Source organism: Leiobunum rupestre, chromosome 11 (genome assembly GCF_980474605.1).
Source record: "Leiobunum rupestre chromosome 11, qqLeiRupe1.1.hap1, whole genome shotgun sequence".
In the NCBI taxonomy this organism is placed as follows: Eukaryota; Metazoa; Arthropoda; class Arachnida; order Opiliones; family Sclerosomatidae; genus Leiobunum; species Leiobunum rupestre.
The window spans coordinates 34,381,028-34,399,030 of NC_143394.1; the positions used below are offsets into that span (position 1 = coordinate 34,381,028).

The window sequence follows — 18,003 nt, forward strand, 5'->3', positions numbered from 1 at the left end:
GGTGAGTACTATTAACATTTCTGTATTTCACTCTTCCTAACTGTCTCAATATTATATATATATATATATATATATATATAATTTTTAATTTAGACTGTGATGGCTTTAGGTGACAAAGGCCTATTAATAGAAAATCATGCGATAAAAATAAGCATTTTCTACAATCAACACAGGATAAATATAAAATCATACTTAAAATTATAAATCCACGACGTTTTATTTATTTATTTAGGGAAAACACACGGTAAACTCGTAGGATAAGGCTTACAAAACGGCGCGACTCACCTCACCAAGTCATCAGAGGCTCACCTCGACCTCGATTATGACCCCGAGACCGGAAATTAGAGAGCAACAAAAGTTCGCGCTTGCGCAGTAGCCGTTATTTTGATGACAGCCACTAGAGGCGCCAGCGTTGCGCACCAGCAAATTCCGAACAATTTTCAAAATCTCTCTCTCTCTTCTGTGGAAGGCGTACCTTGGAATAGAGAAGTTGACTGGAGGGGAAAAGAAGGTAGTAAGTCTGTAAGCTCAACGATACCCAGAATCGTTTGCTTCACGGTAGGGGCGCCTTAGTGTCGCCCTCATTCGGGTTTTTATTGAAATAAAATTGTAAATATTCGCCATGCTTTAGTTTTGAAGCTTGGAGTAGTTTAGAATGAATTTTTTATTTCCGATTGTATTAGTTCTTTTTATAATGGATTGTTTTAGTTTAAATTTTTTGGATACCAACATGATCACACATATATCAAATTTTCTAAATTATTAAAAAAAAATGAAGGTAAATTTTGTTCTATTATCTAATATTGTACTATAAACCAAGGCCTAACAAGTTTTTTTCTCTTTTATAAATTAAAATTATTAATTGAATCACTTTTGCAATTTTTATAACAGCAGTACTTTTTCATTATGAACAATTCTAACTATGTCAATGGCTAAACTATATAATACCGTCTTTAAAACATGATTTTGATTGTAACAAATTTGCCATTCAAACCTCTAAGTTCAAACCTTTAACGGTTTGTTCGGCCTAAAAAATATTCACAACACCCTTGGAAATAACTCTCTTTTTCGTCGCTAGAGTAAGGTAAAACGTAGGCCCCTACCAAAAACGCAATGCATGCTGGGAGGGCTTAGGCCGAATTGATGGGGGAAGAGACTCAATGCTACAGATATGGGAATTTCCCTCCAGTCAACTTCTCTACTCCAAGGGCGTACGTCGCGTGTCCAGGGTTTACCCGTTCTTCGTCTATGGTATGAGCCTTCTTCTTGGGCTAGCCTTGTCAACCAAGAAAAACAAATTTTACGGAAATCTTGCTCCTCCTTTCTTGTTCCAACAGGCCAACAATCGAGGGGCTGATCACTCCGCGTAATCGGTGTACAGAGCCGTACCTTTGACTGTACTATTGGCATTACGCGTAATCTTTGATGTCCCTGCCTTTGCCAGTGCTAATCTAAGCGTAATCTGGTGTACAGACTTTCTAAGAGTAGTTAGCCCCTCGCCAACAATAATGGAAATCTTCCAAACATTTTTGACTGTCCAAGATTGAGAAAAGAAAGTAACTAACTACTTGAAATATGTTTGATTTTGGGTATTGAAACAAATTTCGGCTAATTGTTTATTTAGTGCAATTTAACTTCTTTAACCATGAATCTGGATCTATCCCAAGTACTATAACTACATGGTACAATGTGCCTCGTAGCAAATAGCTCTTTTCACTTCGTATTTTTGACATAATCGAATCTTATTTATAATATCTTGTTGTTTTTGACCGATTTCTCAATACCATCGACTGCGTTGTCGATTCATATTTCGTAAATGCTGTATAAGAATTTAAGAAAGTGGAACAATTACAGCTTTTCCTTATGGGAGAGTCATGGTTCCAGAGCAGTGTTGTTACGGCCGTTTTCGGGAACGTACTTTCTCCTATCACAAAACGTACTTTCCAAGTAATTTTTTAAACACGTACTTTTCGATTTTCCCCTTTCTATGTAACAAATTTTCGTTGTTTTTTTAAATTTGGCGTTAAGTTTGAATTAAAAAAAAACTAAATTAAAGGGATACTGAAGTGGTAAAAAGTACTAAATATATGCCAAAATCTAACAAAAAGTATTTTTATATCATAAATTTTCAAATACTAAATACGAATAAAAAGGGATCATGCCAACTGGTCGCTGGGCAAGTGGTCGACGGTCGAGTGGTCGCCGGCCTTGTCGTCGCCGGCCTACTGGTCGTCTGGGACAAGTTGTCGCCGGACATCTGGTACCCTAAGAAAGTTCATAAGATGGACAAGTCGTCGCTTATAAATAGTTTTTATTCAATAGTCGTCGCTAACAAAAAATTGATAAAAACATATAAGAAAACGTATTTTCGTATTACAAATTACAAAACGTATTAAAAAATTACAAATGTACCGCTTAGCACAACACTGTTCCAGAGTGCTTTCCCGCTTTTTTTGAAAAGGTTTATTTTTAAAATTGGATGCAATAAGCGAAAAGTGTCTGCTTATAGAAACAGATGGCGCCAACACGATTGGATAAAGTTGATTCTTAATTCTCAAATAAAACGTGTCCCGCGAATTCCCGATTTGTTTGGACCTCTATTTTATTCTACCTCATATTGTTTAAATTTACGAAAGTTTAAAGTTGAAGGTTTAAGGTTTTTATAATTTTTTGGGCTTTTACAAACATACACGCCTTTGAAACAGATCGGCATCACCAAAGGAGGGAGCAGAGTCAAAAATTACAAAAAAAAAAATAACTATTTCTTCTCTCTTTTTTTACATAAATACACTTGATGATAATAGGCGAATATTATACTTTTTACGCTTTTGCAAATTAGTTGCGTCCCAATTTTACTCCGAATACACTACACCCTAAACTATTGGTAGAGTCATAGACAATAGAGTTTCGTTGTATTCAAAGAAAATTTGGTGTATTTGGGACGTTTGGTGTTATACTTTTTACCCCTCCTCGGTAGTAGGGGCAATCCAACGGGGGCGCATTCGGGGAAAAAAGGCTCGCCTCCGTTTAATTTATATTATAATATTAATATAAGTCTACATAAGGTTAAATTGCAATTCCACTTAACTATTATAGTAAAATTTTAAAGTGAAAATTTTAGTTTTCTGTAGTTACTAATAAAATTATTTATGCGGAAGTATAAATTCATTCACTCTATTGTGCGTAGATACCCTTATGTCAAGTCTACATTACTCAATTTTCCGTAGATATTTCGACGGCTATTCTACATCACTCTATTGTCCGTAGATACTTTTATGTTAAGTCTACATCACTATATGGTTCATAGATATTTGGACGTCAATTTTACATCACTCTAATGTCCGTAGATATTTTGACGTCAATTCTATATCACTATTGTCCGTTGATATTTTGACGGCAATTCTTCTTCACTTTATTGTTCGTTGATATTTTGACGTCAATTTTACATCACTGTAATGTCCGTAGATATTTTGACGTCAAATCTACATCACTCTATGGTCCTTAGATACTTTTTTATCAATTCTACAACACTTTATTGTTCGTAGATATTTTGAAGGCAATTCTTCATCACTTTATTGTCCGAAGATATTTTTATGTCAAGTCTACATCACTCTATTGTTCATAAATATTTGTACGTCAATTTTACATCACTCTATTGTCCGTATATATTTTGACGTCAATTCCACATCAATCTATCGTCCGTAGATATTTTGACGTCAATTCTACATCACTCTTTTGTCCGTAGATAATTTGACGACCATTTTACATCACTCTATATTCCGTAGTTATTTTTATGTCAAGTCTACATCACTTTATTGTTCTTAGATATTTTGAAGGCAATTCTTCATCACTTTATTGTCCGTAGATACTTTTTTTATCAATTCTACAACACTTTATTGTTCATAAATATTTGTACGTCAATTTTACATCACTCTATTATCCGTATATATTTTGACGTCAATTCTACATCAATCTATTGTCCGTAGATATTTTGACGTCAATTCTACATCACTCTTATGTCCGTAGATATTTTGACGTCAATTCTACATCACTCTGTTGTACATAGATACTTTTATGTCAAGTCTACATCACTATATGGTTCATAGATATTTGGACGTCAATTTTACATCACTCTAATGTCCGTAGATATTTTGAAGGCAATTCTTCATCACTTTATTGTCCGAAGATATTTATACGTCAATTCTTCATCACTTTATTGTTCGTAGATACTTTTTCGACAATTCTAAATCACTCTTTTCCGTATATATTTTGACGTCAATTCTACATCAATCTATTGTCCGTAGATATTTTGACGTCAATTCTACATCACTCTATTGTCTGTAGATACTTTTATGTCAAGTCTACAGCACTCTTTTGTCCGTAGATAATTTGACGACCATTTTACAATCCCGCTAGGGTTATATTCCCTTTAAAATTTAAATTCGTTTCCAGAAACACTCCCAACTTACAAGGAGACATCCCGAAGTGTAACCCACCGATTTTGTTCAAACTCGGGGGATTGGTAGACCTTCATGTAACTTTTTTTTCAATGGGCAACCGTTTTGCCATGGCAACGAAAAATGTTTTTGACAAACACAAAATTTAAATTTTCCCATTGAAAATAACATAGAATAAATAAATTCCCTTTAGGATTTTTCATGATACATGAAGGTCTACCGATCGCCCGAGTTTGAACAAAATCGGTGGGTTACACTTCGGGATGTCTCCTTGTTAGTTAAATGTTTCACTGTGGCTTTATTTATGCAAAAAAAGGCATTTTTATTTCAGTGGCCACTGTTTATCTGTCGAGAGCGAACATTTCCGTGTTTTGGAAGATTAGGGGTCAGATATTATCCGCTCACTAAAAGCTTTACCATTAGAGAAGAAAGAAAGGTTCAGAGGTGGGATTACGGGGCAGACCGACTTTGTAAGCCGATTAATAAACCGATAGCTCCCTCTATCAGCTGCAAACGGCGAAAAGGTCTCGAACCCCCGAACGGGATTAGCCCGACCAAAAATGCTTTCCATCCAAAATCCATTAATGCATTAACTTCTTCGCTAATTCTTCGTTTCCTATAGTGATATTAAAGGAAATGAAATCGAAATAAAACAATTTTGCGAACTTTAGTAAATTCGAAGTAAAATTGTACCAGGGAGTACAGAACGGGAGTCGTTTTGCCAGATCTTTTAGGTCTCAACTAAGAAGCCAGAGAATCGAGGTGGGGTGGGTTGAAAGTGGGTGGAAAGGTTGGCAAAATACGGGACAAGATACGGCTTTTTGCGCCATCTACCTAATTTTTGTGGCCTTTTTGTTTATGGAGGAAGTGGATGCCGTCTTTCATTAGATAACGTAGATCCTAATTTTAAATATTTAAATTATCTTACGACTGGCAATATTCCAAGTTTTTTGAGTAAAGCGTATCATTTTTAGGATACAATACAACTTAAATCATAGTACTAAATCAATGTAAATATAATTTTGTATCCTATTTCAAACCTTAAGCCTTTGCAATGATTGCGTAATATATTTCCCATTTTTGCCTTTAACATGGCCTCTTTAAACACATTCCCTAAAATAGAAAAATAAATTGTATAAAATGATATAAAATAATTATAAAATCTGTTAAAGGAAAAGTTCAGGTTGGGTAAAACTTGGGTCTATTTGAAAGATCATGTTTAAATATACTCAAAAATATCAGTCGTAAAATTGTATCTTTTTTTAATGACGAGAAATTAATTTTTAAACGAGCGAAATTTACCGCCAAGCGAGCTGCCATTTTTTGTTTCGAGGTGACGTTTTAAGACTTTAATCACGCGCTGTTCGCGCTATAACAGGCTTTAACAGCGCTCTGTTCCCCGCGCGCGCTTGCTCCGCGTGCGGTCTGCGGAGGGAAGGCGAAAGAAAATGGCAGCTCGCTTGGTGGTAAATTTAGCTCGTTTAGAAATTAATTTCTCGTCATTAAAAAAAGATACAATTTTACGACTGATATTTTTGAGTATATTTAAACATGATCTTTCAAATAAACCAAAATTTTACCCAACCTGGACTTTTCCTTTAAATAATTACAATTTTTTTTCTTTTGACTTTTAAAATTCGATTTATGTAACAATGGTCCATGCGCTCGGGTCCATGCTTATTTTCACCACGTGAGTGTAAAATTTGAATTTCTCAACAAAAACCACATGGCCGCTGATAATAGATGGCGTTAAATAGTCGATGTGTCCCGTATTTTGCAGAGGCGCCTGCTGAAGTGTAGCTCATTGCAGCAGAACCAAAAAACCCCCCTCTTTTCATCTCCCGTTCTGTACTCCCTGATTGTACCCAAAGTAATAACTAATTTTCCCACTTTTTTCTTGGAAAACGTAATATCAGTTTGAGCATAAGTAATAAGTATGACAATTTATAAAATTATCACTGAACAGATTTTCAGAGCTATTGCGCCATCAAGGACAAAGCCCTATAGTGTCTAAATATGCCCAAGACGAAATATGCTACTACCAAGGACGATAACACGCAAATCAGTTTTGTCGCGAGTCCAAGCGGGAGCTGGGTTATAGTTTCAGTGTCGACCGAAGGTTCGAGTACGAAAATTAGCATTAAAACAAGTGTCATACTTATCATAATAAAATTCATTTGAAACATGCTCATTATAAATAAAGAATAAAAATCACAAGATCAAGGCGTAAGTAAAACTGTTTTTATTATAAACAACAACAGACCGACTAGTTTCGGCACAACATTGTGCCATTGTCAAGGTGTGAATTGTCAATGTTCGCGCAATTGTTGTGCCGAAACTAGTCGGTCTGTTGTTTTTTAAAATAAAAACAGTTTTTACTTACGCATTTAGTTCGTGATTTTTATTCTTTAATGAGTCATACTTATCGTTATTACGTTACTTATGGCTCGGGTCAAATGCAGTGGCGTAGCCAGGATTTTGTTTCGGGGGGGGGCACGCCATTGAAAAAAAAGTAAAAAAATAAAAATATTTGTACGTACGACCATACGTTTCGGAGGGGGCATGTTCCCCCCCCCCCATGGCTACGCCACTGGTCAAATGTCAAATCTAAGTAATTATATACGTAAGTTCAAGTTAGACGCTGTGAAAAACGAGCCAGGAAGCCCCTTCTCATTAAGCGAACGATTTAGAAAAATATGAATACGTAATCGAAATTTGGTAATTTGAGGGCAAAGGCGGTCGGTCGGACCCAGAGAGAAAAATCAGTCGGCCCATCCAGGCGAGAAATTCGCCGTCTCCCGTTTCAATTTCGGACGCTATGATGGAGAGAGAAGCGCGAGATGCGCATCCCTTTTTGATTCTAGGCCGGGAAATTTTCCACACCTGGTTGGGCGCGTCGCACCTGAAAAATGGCGTCTCAGCGAGATTATTTTCGCGGTTCCCCCGAGCGTGCAAAGTCGGTGTCACTGCTACAATAATTACGAGCCGCGGCGCCGTAATAGAGTTAGGCCCCACCTCGAGAAGGACAATGAATGTCCCGCCATTTTCAACAACCCGCAGATTCTCGCCGCGTATCGGTTTAATGATCCGCCTCCGTTTCGATACGGAGACAATCTTTCCGAGTTCCAGCCTGGTTTCAACCGTTGTTTCGCAAACGGCCATCGCTGCTTGAATATAACTTAAATCTAGAGGGTTTTTTTGGGGTCCAGATAGACCTACAAATCATTATTTTTGGGAGTTTCTGTACTCAAATCCCCTTATCAAGGATACGGGATTTTTGGCCAACTTCAAATCGGTACCGTAGATCGTTTGTCTTAAGAGAATAGTTCAATGTACCAATTTCACGGAACATATCGCGAAAAACGAGACGTGAAAAAATAACAATTGGTATGGAAATATTGAAGCTATTTTATCCCATGAATTTAACTTATATTTAAGAACTGAAATTGAGTATACAAAAAAATTAAAATTTTCCATTTTGTAGCGTACATTTTTATCCGTCGTACGTCGATGAATTCTGGGCATATCCGGTATACTAAAGATTTGGTTGTGATATATGTTTCGAATTGGGCGAAGGGGCCGAATTGAGGAGAAAAAGAATCTCGTAACGCGAAGACATTTTTCGTCGCGAGATTGGCAGGGATGCGCGGAGAGAAAAGAGAAGCTCAAGAGGAAGAGGGAAGCTCAAGAGGAGGCGGAGAGCAACGCCGCAAATCATCCTCCGCAGCCTCTCCATCAAACTCCAGCGGAGCAGATTGGGCGACCACTCTCAGTCTTGGATCTAATCTTTCCCGCGGATTCCTTCGCGATTGGCTTCTCGCAGCGAGGAGGCGGGAGTTACCTTTTCGCTATATAACAAGCATCTTCGTACCCGAGCCGCGGGACTTTTGCAAACTTCTCGGCCAGAATAATATCTTTCTCTTGGAATAAAACGACGCGATTTCAATATGAATACTTCCGGTATAAATTAAAATAAACACCATTGTTTAGAGTTCATTTAACCCGTTTTATATTGGAAATAGGACAACGTCCACCGACGCATACCATCGAGCGTTTGTTAAGTAGAAACAGCAGTTTTCAAAATCGCTACCACACCGGGATAAGACCAGATACCATTTCAAACAGAAGGTTCAATCAAGATTCAACAATCTCGCTCAGTAACAGTCAACCGAATATAGCGTTTATCAAAAATCTCGAGTAAGTAACGACAGAAGAATATTATACACTTACTATAGTGCTTCCAACAGAATTATGATATCCAATTATCTGATTTTACGCTCAGATATTATCATAAAATACAAACTAGATCGTTTAAACTAATCTGAATTCATTTTTGAGCCGACAGAGCAGATTACAGATGCCTCACAGTTTTGGATTTCACATACCACTCGGCCACCTGAAATAATGACTTTAAAAGTCGCTTGATGACTTAGGCCTAAGGTGGTGCCTTGGGTATTAGCCTAGCTGATTATTATTAAATTCCTTTAAAAATTTTAATTACTGTTAAGATTACATATTTATTAAACGTATAAGCTAGATAACTGTTCAGCTAACTACATCTGTGGTCAGATAAATTACAGCAGGTCAGTTCAAATTGGTTACTTGGGATAATGAATCAGATACAGTTTGTGAAATTTACCATCCTGGAAGCACTAACTCTTGCGAGAGAAGTACCATAAAGGCTACAACAATGAAACACGACATGTTGTATTTGTCTTTTAGTATCTAAACAATTACATTAACTATAACCCTGACAGTTAAATTTTCAATTTATGATAGTTTTAGAAAGTGTAGTATACGGTGTATTTCTTACTCAATATTGTACTTCTCTTATAAGAGATATATTGATAAACAAGGATTTAATCGTTCGTCTTGAATTGTATGACATTCAATTTCCGTGTTTGGTAAATAAGCAGTACCATTTCGAAAGGATGGTCGAAACAAGTGGAGGACAATCACCCTCCAAACAGCTCGAGACTCGTGTCCGGATGGTCGAACGAGGGACAGTTGAAAGAGTCCTTCTTGAGCCCGTTTCGGCAGTCGATACCATCTCCTCCTTCGTGGCTTCTCATCAGGCCCATCGTCAACAAGAGTTCCGCCTGGCTCCCGTTCGTTTCCATCGGCGTAGGTGTCCATTCCATCTTGTACTTAAATCCAATTCGGAAGACGTATTGGGTTCCTTTTTCTTCCAGTCAGATACCCAATCAGTCAGTCATAACGTAGCCGAAAGGGGTTCGACTAACTTAGCGGACTGGTTGTATCTGGAACGCGAGAGAACTCGACCTCTCTGGATCGTAGCCAATGGTTCCGGCTCTCCCAGCAGTTCGGTGCCGCAGGGGGAAGGTTCCGAATCGAACGGCGTCTCTTCCACAACGGGAAACATCTTCTCCATTCCTTCCGCTCACATTCTTCCTGGATCGACCATCATCCCAGATCGCCTACTTCGCAATTCCAGCGACTGGTTCTTGGCTTCGAAACCGGAAGAGAGTTCCTGCTATAGCGACGCTTCACTCGTGTAAGTTCAATTTACTTTACTTATTGGCTTATCTTCGATACTCAACGGGGACAAGAACAGGGAAAATGACACGGACCAATTAAATTTGGATCCAACTGGAATCAAGACACATTCAATTTGAATGAAATGCATTTTGCCTCAATTAGTTTTGATAAAATTGCAATGTAGTTGAATTTCTTACATTGTAGTTGGATCAAATATATTACATTTGGGGCAGTAATTTCGATCAAAGTCGAATTTTGGGTATAATTTAGTAATCAAATTTGTATCTGCCAAATTTTGAATATGATTTAGCAATAAAATTTGGATCTGCCCAAATTTTGATATGATTTAGCAATCAAATTTGGATCTGCCCAAATTTTGATATGATTTAGCAATCAAATTTGGATCTGCCCAAATTTTGATATGATTTAGCAATCAAATTTGGATATGACCAACTTTGATATAATTTAGCAATCGAATTTGAATATGACCAATTTTGGATATAATTTAGCAATAAAATTTGGAAATGACCAATTTTGGATATAATTTAGCAATCAAATTTGTATATGACCAATTTTTGATATAATTTAGCAATCAAATTCGGATCTGCTAAATATTAGATATAATTAGCAATCAAATTTGGTTCTGTCTAATTTTAGATATAATTTAAACCTACCTAAGGTACCCATATTAGGTATGCACTTTGTCAAATGTATTCCATTTGCCTGTAAATTTTTATACAGACTTTCTTGGGTATTAGCCTAGCTAATTATTATTATTTATCATTCCCGAAAAATAAGCTGACCCCAAAATGTCCCAATTTAAATTTCTCAGATCACTGCTCAAAGACAGAGATTTACTAAATTCCTTTTTTGAATATCTCTATTTCGTTAAATATTAGAGATATATTAATTAATTGTTCCCTGGCTTTAGCTGAAAATGTCCTTAATGAAATTAGATATGAAACCCACACAGTTTCGACCTCTACGTTTTTAAATTAAATGTTAATTAAAAAGTTTAGGAAGTTACGTCAAAATAAATTTGAAATATAAAGATATATGAAGTCCCGAGCATTATTGTGGGAATTGAATAATCAAGCACGTATATAAGGGGGGGTTAGGGGGTTCAACCCCCCCCCCTTAGGAGTCGATTGCTTTCTTACGAAAGGAGCGCAACATTAAATGTATTAAAAAACTTCGTTTGATACACGTTCGGAACTGTCATTGTCACTCGTCCCGAGTCTAGCCAGTACTTTAAATATGCGTTATTGCTAACGAAAAATTTCGCGCTCGCTGCGCTCGCGATTTCATCTGGTTGTCTTATAACCCGTTCCCCCCCTTAAACTTTCTATATCTACGTGCTTGTGGATAATAATATATATGCTTCTGTACAAAAATATTTCTGAGACTTCACATAAACTGGAAAACGATTGGCATACAATAACGATGATCGTAATCTCCATTTTTATTCAGTTTTCGCAACTGCAATCCTTCGTTACCACTATGTTCCACTTCGAATTCCTGCAACTGCGGTACAATATGCCCATTGGAGAGTGTAATTCGACCTGATTTCCTCCCATCAACTTCCTCGGGCATCCAGGACGGATACCCCCGGTCGAAATCAGAGTCGCAGCCCGGTTTCGAGCCGCCGTTGCATCGTGTCCCGAATCTGCGACAGCGATTGGAATGCGCGTCTCTTCGAAACGGGCCGGCGTCGGATTGCGTCTCCCGGATCGGCGCTTCCCTGCGATCCTTCGCGTGCCGCCAGTGTGGCAAAACCTTCAAGCGATCTTCGACGCTATCGACTCATCTGCTCATTCATTCCGACGTTCGTCCTTATCCGTGCCAGTTTTGCGGGAAACGATTTCATCAAAAATCCGACATGAAGAAGCACACTTATATACATACAGGTACCAGAAGAAAATAGGGGGAAGTACGCTTCTAGTCAGCTTTGGAAAGGCGTCACTTTTCACGAATTTTCGCGCCAAAACGGTTTGGCGGGAAATCGCGGATGAATACATCGTTTAAAAAATCAATTTTTCTTAAATAGAACAATTGTAACATAATGTCCTTCTCATTCTCTGCTAATTGAGCTAAGGCGTATTTGCTTTCGTCGTTTATAGCCGAGTTGAATCAAAACAAAAGTGGAACTACTTTTTCAGTTTGGTTTATTATGCGTAAAAAGGCATTTTCGTGGGTCACACGACGACTTCTATGGCTCAAAGCTACAGATACGTACTTCCCCTATTTTCTTCTGCAGGTACCCATATTGCCGATTTTACTTACCGACAATAATACTATTGCTTGCGTTAAAGGAGAACTGTCACCACCCTAAAATTGGTTAAAAACCAATGGATAGAGGACGTCCGAAAATAGTTATACAAAAAATTTCGTGTTAATATTTCCAGTATTTGATTTATTATAAGCAACCAAATTTCGTGTTTTATCCCCCCCCGACTCGAATCTCAGAACCGCTTGGTTGAACCTACCCGCAGCGCCATCTCGTGAACGAAATATTTTTCCCCGGTTTTATCGTTTTTCGGTCGGAACTGTCGTCTGCTACGACATTCTCCTTGACTTTTTAACCTAGTTAATTTGATTGTAGTTAACCGTGTTTTTAATATGCCTTACACGCCGCCATTTCTCAAATTTTTGCCGCTTCATTCTTTTTGCGCTGCACGTAGGTTTAACCGCGATTTCTTGACACTTCTCCTTTAAGATAATCAGAAGTTTATAATATATCTTTTACGAGATTCGTCTACGCCATCAAATGAAACATGTACCTTCGTGAGCTAATGGGAACTAATTTTTGGCGCATGCGTACACTGCGCCACGTCTAGAACTTTACCACGTGTATTACAACGCTTGACGATTAAAAAGTAGAAATTAAACTGGCTAGGGATAATTACATACAGGGTTTTTCAAAAGGTTATGCAAAACATTTAAGGAGTTGTAGGGAAAGAATTGAGAAGTATGCCTGTTTTTTTCCCCATTTTCCTACGATGAGCGCCAGAGAGCTTCAAAGTGTGGCCCCTGAAAGTAGGCTGCAACGGGCGCAAAACCAAGCAGCAGGGATTTTAAATACTGCTTAAGTTGGTTACCTCGATTTGTTTACAAATTTTTTTTTCCCTTCACACGAACCCAAATCTTAATGTTTCCCTGCTGCTTAATTGGTTTGGCGCTTGTTGAGGCCTACTTCCAGGGGCTAGTAGGCCACACTTTGAAGCTCTCTGGCGCTCTTTTAACTCAACGTAGGAAAATGGGAAAAAAAACAGGCATACTTCTGAACTCACCCCCTAAAACTCCGTAAAAGTTTAGCATAACCTTTTGAAACACCCTGTATGTAATTATCATATTTGTACCATATTTTTTCCGATTTAAAAGTTTCAGAAAGTTTGTTTAATACAAGGTTGCTAGTCGCGCAGTCCGTTTTAAAGCCTTCAAATAAGAGACGAGATGAAAGTGACAGGGTCTGACGACGACGTCACTAAAACATTCGATTAGCGCCTCAGGCGTAATAAAGAATGCTAAAAAATATATCAAAAATACATTGCTTGGGTACTGCAAAAGTCAGAGCAAATATAGTATAGGACCGTTGGTGACAGACCCATGAAACATAAAGGCAAAAACATTACCATTTCAAATCAAGCGTGAGCACCCCTTGGGTTTAATACGTATTTAGAGCGGCACTATTTTTATTCTTTTGAAAGTATTTTGAAAAATCTGTGGGAACCTGCAAAGGTACATGTTTCAAGCGAGTAACATTAGCATTACTTATCTCGTAAGATTAAATATTTATCTGATTGGTTCTAAATTTTAGGTGAGAAGCCCCATAAATGCGTGGTCTGCGGGAAAGCATTCAGGTATTCACATAAATGATAAATTAATTTAACTCCATTCAATCTGAATTTCTCTTTAATTTCACAGTCAGTCTTCGAACCTGATTACGCATACGAGGAAACATACTGGTAAATTTTCTTTCGTACTTAAAGGGACTCAAAACCCCCTAATTTTTATCACTATAAACATAAGTAACATAATAGTCTTATAAATTATTACGTAGCTATAAACTATATTCAAGAACCCATAGACGTACTAAGAACACGTAATCATAGCTTTAGCCCGTCGTGGAGCCTCCTAATCTATATTTTCTAAATAAGCCGCGCCTTTTTATATTTTCCGCCTGTAGTTACTTAAGTAACCAAACAAATAAGCGGTCTAAGAACTACTTAAACTAACTAAAAACCTACTTAAAAACCACTTAAAACCAACTCTAATTTCGCTGAATGGAGGACACTTAAAGCCAACTTAAAGCCAACTTAAAGCCAACTTAAAGCCAACTTGTAACCAACTTAAAAATAACATGTAATTTTCTGTATATGTAAGGGTTCGCGCCTTCTTCTTAGAAGTAACAATAGTGGAAGAAGACTCAATAGCTCCGCCTCTTTAAAAAAAATCGATTAGGAGGCGATCCAGCAAAATTTCCTTTCCTATGTTCTTGGTACGTCTATGGGTTCTTGCTATTACTAGTCTTTGGAAGTGTTAGGTAACGGTATACCCGATAACTCACAGCTTACAGCCTATTTAAATTATTAGCCAAGGCTTATGGAAAACTGAAACGCTTTCAACAGTAAAAATAACGTTTTCATCAAAAAAATTATGATAAGCTATTGAATCGAAACATAAAATTGTTACGTAACATAACTGTCGCTGTCCTATGGCAAAACTTACATGGAGAGTACCCGAGGTGTTTATTGCCGATTTTGTTCAAAGTCGGGCGTAATGTAGACCTATATGGGATATGAAATTTCCCAAAAGGAGACGTTGCACTACCCATTCGTTTTGCTATAGCAACCGAAAATGTTTTTGATCACTTAAAACAATAAAATCTCCATTTAAAAAAGCATGGGATTTTCTCGGTTTCACAGGGTCCTAGCTACGAAAATTTTGAAAAATTTTGAAAATCATGAAATGTGTTATTTGGACCACATTTAGGTAAATTTCATCAAGTTTGGGTAAATTGAAAGATTTTTAGGGTAAATTTGTAACAAATTTTGGGTAAAATAAGGGAAAAATCTTATTTTGGTTGTAAGTGGTCAAAAACATTTTCGGTTGCCATGGCAAATCTAATGGGTAGTGCAACGTCTCCTTTTGGGAAATTTCATATCTCATATAGGTCCACATTACGGCCGACTTTGAACTAAATCGGCAATAAACACCTCGGGTACTCTCCTTGTTAGTAAGCGCCATATGCTAAATTTGAGTTATTAAGTTGCTTTAGTTAATATTATTTCTTATGGTAATGTAAGTGGTATTAACAGGTATTACTAACCCAGGAATTTTTTTCGAGGGATTGAAATTTTTCGAGTAGGTATACTGGTATTTACTACAAATTCCAAATTTTCTAAATTGACTTTTACTAAGTGAGACAGCCGATAATAATGGCGCAATAATAATGACAAATTAGTAAAAGGATTAACAAAACTTCATGCGAAAATTTAGTAGTTTTTCCTTGTTTATTTTGCTTTTTGTTCAGCCAAATTAAAACTGAATTATATTGAAAAATGCTACGTTGATATGAATAAACTTAACTCTAAATAAAAAATATTTTGTTTGACCGAAGTAAGCGTTCATTTTAAAATCGTTTTAAATCTCGTTAGGCCTTGGCCTCAAATGATAATCAGTATAGTTCCAGCAAAAAATAAAACCGCATCCTTTTTTCCTCCCCCCCCCCCTTAGCGAACGGGGTTAGGGCCTCAATGTGTCCGTCGATAGTCACGACATATTCATTCTCCCTGAGTATAAATAAATACATTCTTGACTCTGCAATGGCGACGTTATCATTTGGCTATTTTGAATTTTAACTTCGATTGCCATTAATAGATGGCACCACGCTCTCCACTAAAGTCGCTTTTTGTTGAAGAATCGGATAGATTCATGGCCATCTCTAATAACAGGGGCCTTTTCATAATACAGGTGGCCATGATAGAGCCGACAGTTGCTTTGATCCCCGGGCGTTTCTCGAGCAGCTTTCGCAGCACAGTAACAATATATCCTTAGACATACCAAGTGTTATTATATCTATTATTTTATGGTTCCATAAGTATGACTCTTTGGGAAATATTTTACTGAGATCAATTCACTGACAAGTGAGTGACGTCATCACAAGAAAATTGTCCTCTAGCAAAGGCTACGTGAGACGTGGGAGTGGACGAAAATCTGCGACTAATATGTAACTTCTAACCCCGTGACAAAAAACGCGTCATTAGTTTTACCATAAGTAACATAATACCTCTAAGTATAACACTTGTAGCTTTGCTCATGCATCTTTTGCTTAGTACATCCTTTCTTCACCAAAGCTAAATCAGTAAAACGACTAGCAACTCTGTAACTCGGAAGTTTAACCCTCTTTATGATTTGAATTTTTCTATTGGTCATCCAAAAGGAGTCAGAGTTCAAATTCAGCCAATCATATAGTACTCTAAAAAATTTCGTCTGTCGCGTAACCATAGTGCCGCTAAATACGTATTAAGCCTAAAAATGGTGGTATTCAAAATCACGCGCAAATTCCCGGAATATCACGTTAACGGAAGTTGGGTTAGATTAGTTCATGGTGCCTCTACCAAGGGGCGCTATTTAGAATTTTCTTGGCGTCACTGTGAAGAAAGGAGGTAGTAAAAAAATTCCTAATGTCATACTTAGAGGTGTTATGTTACTTATGGCTTTACTGATGGGAAACTGAAGTTTGTGTAGCGGATTTTGAAATCGCGCAGAATTCCTCCCACGTTTTTAGCTTTAACAATCTACAGTTGAGCTCGTGCCTTGTGATCTTGAAATTTCGTTTCTATGGTAACCTTTTCAATGGCGCAAGGATTATAATTTTCATTGCAATTTTGGGTCCCCTTATTGTATATTCGGTGTGAAACCAGGTCTGATTGAATTTTTTCAATCGAAATGTTATATAGAGGCATACTTATGTGTGATTATGTTACAAATGGTCATAGAATAACTGTATAATATTATTACATAAGTGGGACAAAAGTATTACTAAGAGCTATTCACAAGACCAAGTGCATTACGGGCTTCGTCGCAGTTTCGCGTCACGCGTAGCCTTTGACAGCGCCTCGCTAGGGGGAGATTTTCTTCTTGTGATGACGTCACTCCGTTACTAACTCTCAGTAAAATATTCCCCAAAGTGACAAACTAATGAAAAAATATTATAGACTTATGGTCATACCTATCGGATAATATTTTATACTAATGACACTACCCTCCCAATATAGAGCTAATGACGTCAGCGGAAATGATACATACTTTTTCTTTTGAAAAGGGTACAAGCCTTTCACTTGCGTGTCGTGTGGCCGAGCTTTTCAAAGAAAGGTGGATCTGAAACGCCACAAGGAAAGTCAGCATTTGCAACAGCCACGATCGACAGGTACCATTGAAGTGCACACTCCCATTCGCGACTCCGAGCATCCGATCTCGAGCGTCACTTCTTTGTACAATGACCTTTCGTCCGAATATTTTTAGTAGAAGACGTTTTCATTTACAAGCGAATGTGTAAAAATACAAAAATTAGTTTGGTTGATTAAAAAATGTCGTTATTAATATAAAATCCTATATTTTTCAAACATTTTCTGTATTATATTGTAAATCCTTAAAATATGTTGTCCTACGTTTGTTTAAGGTTGATTATGAGTGCCTTTTTATCCTCTGTGGACTGGTCCCTCGTTTTGTGTTCCACCAACATCTCAGAGTCGTGGACTAGGGTTTCTTGATGTACTTAATAATGCCATGGCCTCCTTTGATCCCCATTCTATCAGGGGTCCAGATGGTTTCCACCTTTTCCTGCTTAAATCACTTTCTAATGTTTTATTTTTTCACTTGTACATACTAATATATCGCTAATTTGGTCTTCGATGGCTTCCCCCTCCCCCATGGAAAGAAGCCCATATAACCCCTATCAGAAATCCATACCTCTACTTGGAATTTCTTACACTGGTGTTAAGTTAAAATAGTGACGTCAAAATAACCGTCAGCCACATCGAGA

General features: G+C 37.4%; 1 protein-coding gene across 1 annotated transcript; it reads left to right on the plus strand.

Annotated features, from left to right (window-relative positions):
* The first annotated feature begins 10,664 nt into the window (after nucleotides 1–10,664).
* On the plus strand, nucleotides 10,665–17,483 carry LOC149922357 (uncharacterized). The gene is made up of 5 exons (XM_090162288.1): nucleotides 10,665–10,681; nucleotides 11,427–11,863; nucleotides 13,774–13,816; nucleotides 13,881–13,921; nucleotides 17,284–17,483. The coding sequence occupies exons 1-5, from the start codon at nucleotides 10,665–10,667 to the stop codon at nucleotides 17,481–17,483; spliced, it is 738 nt and encodes a 245-aa protein (XP_090018414.1).
* Nucleotides 17,484–18,003: the final 520 nt, after the last annotated feature.